The sequence below is a fragment of the Garra rufa genome, chromosome 8 (assembly GCF_049309525.1).
Source record: "Garra rufa chromosome 8, GarRuf1.0, whole genome shotgun sequence".
NCBI lineage: Eukaryota > Metazoa > Chordata > Actinopteri > Cypriniformes > Cyprinidae > Garra > Garra rufa.
In genome coordinates, this window is record NC_133368.1 from 23,056,184 (window position 1) to 23,065,351 (window position 9,168).

At 35.9% G+C, this 9,168-nt stretch overlaps 1 protein-coding gene across 1 annotated transcript in view; it reads left to right on the forward strand.

The window, feature by feature from the left end:
* dgkg (diacylglycerol kinase, gamma) overlaps positions 1–4,898 on the forward strand; it is a 449,591-nt gene extending 444,693 nt beyond the window's left edge. The window contains exons 22-24 of the mRNA XM_073845052.1: positions 1,894–1,984; positions 3,957–4,158; positions 4,660–4,898. Of these exons, the coding sequence (XP_073701153.1) occupies positions 1,894–1,984; positions 3,957–4,158; positions 4,660–4,898 (532 nt within the window). The remainder of the gene's footprint in view (positions 1–1,893; positions 1,985–3,956; positions 4,159–4,659) is intronic.
* Positions 4,899–9,168: the final 4,270 nt, after the last annotated feature.

The following is a 9,168-nucleotide window of genomic DNA, read 5'->3' on the forward strand; positions in this document are numbered from 1 at the left end:
AGGGGGAAAAATCGATTTAAATCGTGAATCGGATTTTTTGTGAAACCATCGGGGATTTTATTTTTAGGCCATATCGCCCAGCCCTACTTCCTTCCTGACCCCAACCATAACAGACATGTCCTCAAGAATATGCAAAGACTGTAATGGGTAAGATGAGAGAGACAGAGTTATGTTAAAGCACACCTTGCACCATTTTAATAATTAAAATTATTGCGACAGTGTCAGACCTGATTAAGTAACTATTGTTTAAAAGTTTGGAGTCGGAAAGGTTTTTTAATCTTTTTGAATTATGCTGACCAAGGCTGCATTTATTTGATGAAAAATGCTGTAAATTTTTTTTTTTTTAATATATATTCAAATGTCATTTATTCTTGTAATACAAAGCTGAATTTTCCGCAGTCATTACTCCAGTGTCACATGGTCCTTTTTTTAAGATTCTTTGATAAATGAAAAATAAAAAAGAACATTTGTTTAAAAAAGAAATCTTTTGTAATAATATACACTATCGTTCAATTGTTTGGGGTCGGTATTTTTTTTTTTTTTTTTTTGAAAGAAATTACTATTTTTTTATCAGCAAGGATGCCTTAAATTAAAAAAAGTGATGGTAAAGATTATATTGTTCAAAAATATTTCTATTTTGAATAAATGCTGTTCTTTTTAACTTTTTCTTCATCAGAGAATCCTGAAAAGGTATCACACTTTCCAAAAAATTATTAAGCAGCAAAAACTGTTTAATAAATCAGCATAATAGAATTTCTGAAGGATCATGTGACACTGAATAATAGATGATGACAATTCAGCTTTGCATTACATTAATAAATTATATTTTACAGTATATTAAAATAGAAAAACTGTTATTTTAAATGCATTAATTTGATGAAAAAATCAGTACAAAAAAGTAATATTGTGAAATATTATTGCCATTTAAAATAACTGTATTCTATTTTAATGTATTTTAAAATGTAATTTATTCATGTGATGCAAAGCTGAATTGTCAGCATCCTTACGCAAGTCTTCAGTGTCACATGATCCTTCAGAGATCATTTTAATATGCAAATGTGATGCTCATGAAACATTTCTTATTATAATTACATTTGAAAACATTTGTGTTGCTTAATAATTTTGTAGATGCATTTTTTCAGGTGAAAGTTTAAAAGAACAGCATTTATTGAAATCTGTTTTAAACATTATAAATGTATTAATGTTTTAAAATCTTAATGACCCCAAATTTTTGAGTAGTATAGTGTAAATTGATTGTAGATTTACCATCAAAGAGTTCTTCTTGTAAACTTGATGCCATATCTCATGATTCAGCTACTAAACAAAAACACAATTTGTGTTAATCCATGTTATGTGTTGTGGCAAATGAGCTACTTTTGCGAGTTTTTTTGTTCAAAGTTAGATCTGAGAGCAGTTGTCTGTTTAATCCGTTGACAGCCCAAGGCTCTGTTCATCCCATAATATTTATTTTCACGCCAGCATTAGCATTGGGGTGTGTAAACGCAAACTTGTTTGTTGTTCCAATGATAGAGCAGCTGCACACTGAGTCATCAGTTTTTTCTCTTTGTGACTGAGCTTGAGATGTTGCATTTGAAATCCTGTTGAACGTTATTTTTTATTTGTCGATTACTCCTCTGAGGTCAACATTCAGACGCATGGGTATCATTTATAACTGGATCCTTTAAAATAAGTAGTTGCTGTACAATTAGCTTATAATAATAATATAATATAATAATATTAATATAGGTTCACCGAGATTAATAATTTATCAAAAACGCAAAAGATCAAGTTTACTTATTTATGCATTTTTCATGAGCTTTCCTCATAACCACCAAAAATGTATTGTTTAAATTCTTAGCTTAACTTCAAATTATTTTTATTCTCTCTCCTCAGGATGAAAAACAAGTTGTGGTACTTTGAATTCGGCACCACAGAGACCATCTCGGCCACTTGTAAGAAGTTGAACGAATCCATTGAGGTGGAGGTGAGTTCAGGACATTCAGCCTCAACAGTGCCCCGTTTTACTTGACAGCAAATGTTGTAATTATATACAGCCACACTGACAGACATTCAACTGTGTGTATGGTTAGTATCTCCACTGAATACTTCCTTCAACAAACTGTGATTCATTAATGCAGCTGGCTACAGTATCTACAGTAAACCTCAGGCTGCTCTTACGCAGTCAGTGTTGAAGGAACTTGTCATAACGTCTATCGGAAAGCAAACAGTGGCAGACGACCTCTGTTGACAACGTTCCCAGCATGTGAAACTTTCACACTGTCTGTGGTTAGACCTACATAATGAATGCAATAAGTTTCAGTGACAATGAAGAGTATTTTTTAGCGTGATTTAAGCCAAAGTGTATGATTAAACATTGATATTTTTAGTACTGACTTTATAGTTATTTTTAGAGGAGAAGTTTTCTGATAATTTACTCACTCCCATGTTATCCAAGATGTTCGTGTCTTTCTTTCTTCAGTCACAAAGAAATCAGGAATTTTCTCATAGTGCACTTCAGTGGTGGCAAACGAGTTGAAGGTCCAAACTGCAGCTTCAAAGGGGCTCTACACAATCCTAGGGGATATACTTTTTAACCACAAATGCCCGTCTTGCACTAGCTCTGCGATACATATGCGTATCTTCACACAATGACGTTGGAAAAGTCAAGCATGGTTAGTTCTTCATCTGTGTTCGTCGGTTCAAAAAGGTAAGGTAGGGCAAAAACTCCATCTCAATTTCTCCTCCAACTTCAAAATCGCCTAACAACGTTTTTTTTACTTTTTTTGTAAAGGGCATTTGACTTTCTTTGCACATTCGCTGGGTCGCCACTTCTGCCTCGTGAACTTTACAATGTGACTATGTAATATGTGAAGTCGCGCTAGTGCAAGATGAGCATTTGTGGTTAAAAAGTATATAAATTTGCATTTTTCATCAAAAACGACGCTAGATAAGACCCTTATTCCTTGGCTGGGAGAGTGTAGAGCTCTTTGAAGCTGCATTGAAACTGCAATTTGGACCTTCAACCCATTGATCCCTATTGAAGTCCACTATATGGAATGTTTTCCTCAAAAACCTCAATGTCTTTTTGACTGAAGAAAGATAGACATGAGCATCTTGGATGACATGGGAGTAAGTAAATTATCAGAAAATTTTCATTCTGGAAATGAATTTCTCCTCTAAAGCATAAACAAAGATTATTTTTTTTCTGCACTCAATTAGATATAAGCTGTACTTGAATGCCTATTACTTATATTTAAAAAAAAAAAAAAAAAAAGTAAATCAATAAATCAATAAAAAATGGGTGTATTACCAACATGGCCACCAAGTAAACTAACTTTGATCCAGACCGAGGTTGTTGATGTTTCACAACGGTTATGAAATTAGAAGAGCTATGAAAACATCAGCAGCTGAGGAATTTGCTTTAGGAAAAGAAAAGTTTCTTTCTCCCACTCTTGTGTGGGATCTCACACCGATCGAGGCATCTCATTATGTCGTAAACGTGTCAGCGTTTGTCTTTTGAAGTTTGTGTACTTTTCCACTGTACTGACGCCCTTGGTTTGATTCAGGGTGGTCTGTGACATCATACAATACTGTACAGCAATTCTATTTTTGGATCGCCCGCAGGCATTTTTAGACTAGTTTCACATCTCTCGTGTCTGGAATGCCATTGCTATTGATGCGCCACTCCTAATAGTTAAGTACATGAATGCAGTTTATCATGCTTTAAGTGCTTTGTCATTCTTTTTTAACCAGTATACATTACCGTTCAGTTAAATTTTTTTGTAAAGATGTTAATGCTTTTATTCAGCAAGGATGCATTAAACTGATCAAAAGTGACAGCAAAGACATTTGTGACCCTGGACCCCAAACTATTAGTAATATGCATTATGCATGTACATTTATACATATAAATATATAAGAAAATGTTCAACATTTTTGTTTTGTTTCTGTCCCAGTGTGATGGCATCATATTGGATCTCAGCAGCACGTCCCTGGAGGGTATCGCTGTGCTCAATATTCCCAGCATGCACGGGGGCTCCAACCTGTGGGGCGAGACCAAGAAAAGACGGAATTACAATCGCATGAGTAAGAAAGTGCCAGAGAGGATGACTGGCAGCACTGTCACCGATGCCAAGGAGCTCAAGTTTTGCGTGCAAGGTGAGTCAGACTTTAGGACATAAACGACTGAATAAGATTTGGGTTGCTCCTGAAATGTTCTTACAACCTACAAGTTTCTAAATATAGCGGAGAAATGATCCTTTTGCATTCAGTTGTTGCTTCTGGCCGTTTCATTGTAGTTCATTTAAGTGCCGATGACGAAATTGACTGAAACCTCTGATTTCCTGCCACTTCTAATAAATTTCAAATTACTGGCCATCTTTGGTAGATCAGCACACAATGTGGAGCTGTTTCATATGCAGCTCTGACTCACAGCTGCCGTGGAGGAGCCGAAAGCTTTTAACCATCGCTAATGAGCGGGAGCCTCTCCGGCTGCTGGTTACACTGATGTTCAGTCTCACTGTGTTTTGGGACTTCCTGCGTTCGTTTCCCAGAGTGTGAGGCGCTATTAGAAGTGCTAATCGTCATTTAGGGATAGCGCTATCTGTGTCATCGCCTCAGTGAGATGTAGAGTACCAGCTTTTCCAAATCCCACACTAGAGGTTGGTGTCACCATCCTACTAAATGTTCTTCAGGGAGGGAAAGTCACCACAAACGCCCTTGTGACGCCAGCCTCCGGGGCCCTGGCGTCACCATCAGCTGTCTCAGTTGGTGATCAGAGCTCGGATGTGACTGTGCCTCCCAAGGTCAGAGCAACAGCAGCTTTTTCAGGTGGCGGTGAATCAGCCTCCAGCTCCAGGCCTGTGTTTTATACAAAGGAAATGAAAATTCTGTCATAATTTTCTCATAATATATAATCATATGTGACCCTGGACCACAAAATCAGTCTTAAGTAGCAATATATCAGTATATTTGTAGCAATAGCCAAAAATACATTGTATGGGTCAAAATGATCTTTTTTTTTATGCCAAGAAGATATTTTCGTACATTTCCTGCCGTAAATATATTAAAACTTTTTTTTTTTGATTCTTTAGGGTCTTCATGAAATGTCTGCTACATACTGGTTAAAATTCCTCAATGGTTGTGTAAAACATCACCCTTTTTACCTTGTCAATAACAGTTCTGTTCACAGCGACCCATTTTGGTGCATGCCTCTTTAAATGCTAATGAGCTACTGATTACCCCGCCCCTCTCTTTCATTTCTGTTGTGCATTACCATCAAAAACTAAGCTAATCCACTGCATCCTCAGTGGCTCTGATGTCAGGAGAAAATGCCTTACATTTCTTATGAGATGTTGTTGCTACAGCTGCTCAAAGTGTGGAGAAATGGTGGACAATGTACAACTGGCTTAGCTAATATGGGAAAGTCCATCAGCGGCCTCAGAATTATGATGTCTTACTGCTCAGAAAACCAAAACGGCTTGATAATTGAGACTGTTTAGGTTTTTGGGGGATTGAAAAAGAAGTGAATGGGTTTTTATCATTGTAGGGTGGTTGTGTCCACACACTGATAAGACACATTTATATGCGAAGTGACTTTTGCATCGATGTCCCCTTTAAACTTTATAGCCCAAGTGAAGGTAGTTGATTATATACAAGACTGGCTGTATGTCTCTGGCTCTAAACTGCGCTGCAGTCTTTATTCAGCATACAAAGAGGTTTTTTAATTAAAATATTTTGCTAAGAAAAAAATCTATTTTTTTTATACTGTATGTCCTTGGATTGAGCCATGTTGAGGACACTGACTCTGTAAAGACTGAAAACCTCTTAGCTAAAATGCAGTGTCATGGTGTAGCGTAGTGAGGTTTAAAAAACAAAATTAAAAACATACACTACCATTTAAAAGTTTGGATTTTTTATGTCTTATGCTCATCAAGACTGCATTTATTTGATCCAAAATAAAGTAAAAACAGTAATATTGTGAAATATTACTACAAATTAAGTTTTACTTAATTTACTAAAAAAAAGTTTTCAATTATATAACTATTTTAATATACATTAAAATGTAATTTACTCTTGTATTGGCAAAAGCTGAATTTTCAGCAGCCATTTCTCCAGTCCACATGATCCTTTAGAAATCACTCCAATATACTGATTAAACCAAATTTCTTATTATTATCAATGTTGAAAACAGTTGTGTTGCTTATTTTTGTGGACACATTTTTTCAAGATTCTTTGATGAACAGAAAGTTCAGAAGAACAGCATTTGTTTGAAATTAAAGTCTTTTGTAACATTATAAATGTCTTTACTCTCATTAATTAGTTTTAAGTCTCATTAAGTATTAATACTTTACTCTCATTAAGTATTAATCTTTTCATTTTAAACTCTTTTTTTATTTTTACTGAGGCAGAAACCTTCTTCCTACAGTTTACATACTGTCAAAAGCTTACATACACCTTGCAGAATCTGCAAAATGTTAATTATTTTACCCAAATAAGAGAGCAACAAATCCCACAAATTCTTTGGTTTTTCAGCGTATTTTCTGTATTTGAACCCTTTACAACAATGACTGCATAAAATTGATATACATCTTTTCGCACTGAGGACAGCTTAGGAACTCATATGCAACTATTACAGAAGGTTCAAACGAAAAACCAAAGAATTTGTGGGACCTGAAGGATTTTTCTGAAGAACAGCGTGCAGTTTAACTGTTCAGGACAAACAAGAGACTCATGAACAACTATCACTAAACAAAAAACACAGCTGTGGATCATTCAGGTAACAACACAGTATTAAGAATCAAGTGTATGTAAACTTTTGAACAGGATAATTTTTATAAATTCAACTGTTATTTTCTCTTGTGGACTATATGTAAACGTCTTTTATGTGAAAAATATCTTTAGGTCAGTACTAAATAAAAAAAATAACATGCATTGTGTATGATATGATCCCTCTTATTTTGGTAAAATAATTGCCTTTTACAGATTCTGCAAACTTTTGACTTCAACTGTGTAAAGGTAAAACAATGCTTTTGACATTATTTGCGGTTCTTCTTTGCCTCAACTATTATCTGATATACAAACTTTGATCAGCTTCATGAAGTGAGACTGGAGTGTGTGCGCAAAAGTATGCGTGCTTAGAAAAATTGTGATGTTTTCCAAATGGAGCCTCGCAGTACTTTCAAAAATGGCCTCTTCTTTTAAGTCAACATGACCATTGTGTGGGCAGCAAGACCCTTGAGATGTTTTTGTTTAGTTTTTTTTTAGCTGACGTCAGTAAATGACGGTTGTGACCTACAAGAGCAGCGTCTTGAATTTGAAATGCCCTCTGATGTATTTAGGCACCTCTTGTCTTTATTGATGACCTGTGTGTTCATCACCTGTTCCTACTCTCTCGCTGTCTTTGATCCGTTTCAGTTCTCTTCACAGTTACAACTCTCTCGTCCCTCTCTCTCTGTACTCCACTGACTGAACTCACATGAATCCTGTTACCATGGAGACCCCCAGGCCCTCCTGAACCGAGGAACAGCGCAGGGATCGAAAGAGAATGAGAGGTTGGGAGGGAGGGAGAGAGAGTGGGCTGCTGTGAGCAGTGTGACTCATTTCAGTAATCTTTAACTGGCCTTCAGGCACAAATACTCAACCAGCATTGTGTACAGCACATACAGTAGAGCCGCATCCCATCTGAAGTAACTGTGATCACTCTGTCAGTTAGTTAGTTGGTTAGTTCAACCATTTGTCTCCATTTAGCACGGAGGATTGAGTGCTACAGAGTTTCTGACAGCTCACCAGTCATGTAGTGATGCCAACTTGCTCCACATGTTTAGATAGCACAGGTTACACTCTGTGAAAATGACTTGCTGTTTACAGCTGTGAGTGCATGACCTCATCTCCACCTCTCTATGGAGTGTATTTTGAGGTTTATATGAATAGAGAATTCCTCTCACTCACTCCACGCAACAATTTCCACATGACTCAGGTCCTAATGGATGTCTGCATGTGACTGTTGCATTAGTAGGGGTGTTGTTAGGCTTCTCGTACTGAATCTTTTCTGGACAGACCTGAAGGTTGTAGAGGTTTATTTTTGGCCATAATAAGCTTTTTCCTAAATTTGGGTGGGTATTATATAGTAGCTTTTTATTTTTATATTATATAATAGCTAATAGTAGGAATTAGCTTTCCACTAAACTAGATTTTTTGTGTTTATGTATTATAAATATCAGTTCTGTCATGACAACTCTCGGAAAAGTTTGCATGGTAATGGATATGACAATGTTAATGTATTTGGTCTTGGCAGAACAGATCTGCTACGCTGCTGCTGCTGAATTGCTACTGCTGTTGGTTATTGCTGTAGTTGTAGATCATTGCTGCTGCTGCTGCTGCTGCTGCTGCTGCTGCTGCAAGCAAGTACATGAACTTGCTACTGCCAAAGCATATGGCGATACGGTGCTGTGAGTATTTAAGACATACTGCTGCTGCACAAATAGCGTAAAATGACCCATAGCAGATCTATACAGATGGAGCTGGGGAAGGTGGAGGGTTTCAGAAGAACTGCCCAAGTGAATGTTACCAGTCATTTAAATAGCTGCAATCTGCAAGCTCATTGGTTGCATATGCAACATGAATCAATCAGCTTGTGCCAAGTTGTATAACTCTGTTATATTTTCAGTTACGTTAACAACCCCTCAGTCTGTGCCATATTGAGTTTCATAGCAGAACTAGGCATTTATATTTATAGTTTAATTTTACTTTCTTTTCTTTTCTTTCAAAACCTAAAGGCAGCCTTATTAGCCAAATTAAAAACCTTATTAAAAGTTAACTCTGATTTGAAATATTCATATTTTTTGGTAGCTTTGCTTTCAGAAATGGCTAGTATTTTTAAATATTTTTTTTTCTCACTGTGTTTAGCAGCTTTAACAGTTGAAAAAATTGCGTAAAATGTATTGTAAGGAAGTTATATAAATTTGTTATTATAAACTAATAAGAATAAAATTAATTTTCATGCTAGAGCTAAAATTATTTTCACATTTTATGAAACAAAGTGAAACTTAAACTTAAAATGTTGTAACAGTGTTGATTCTACAAGGGACAGTTAAAATATACACTACCAGTCAAAAGGTTTTGAACAGTAAGTTTTATTGTTTTTTAAAGAAGTCTCTTCTGCTCACC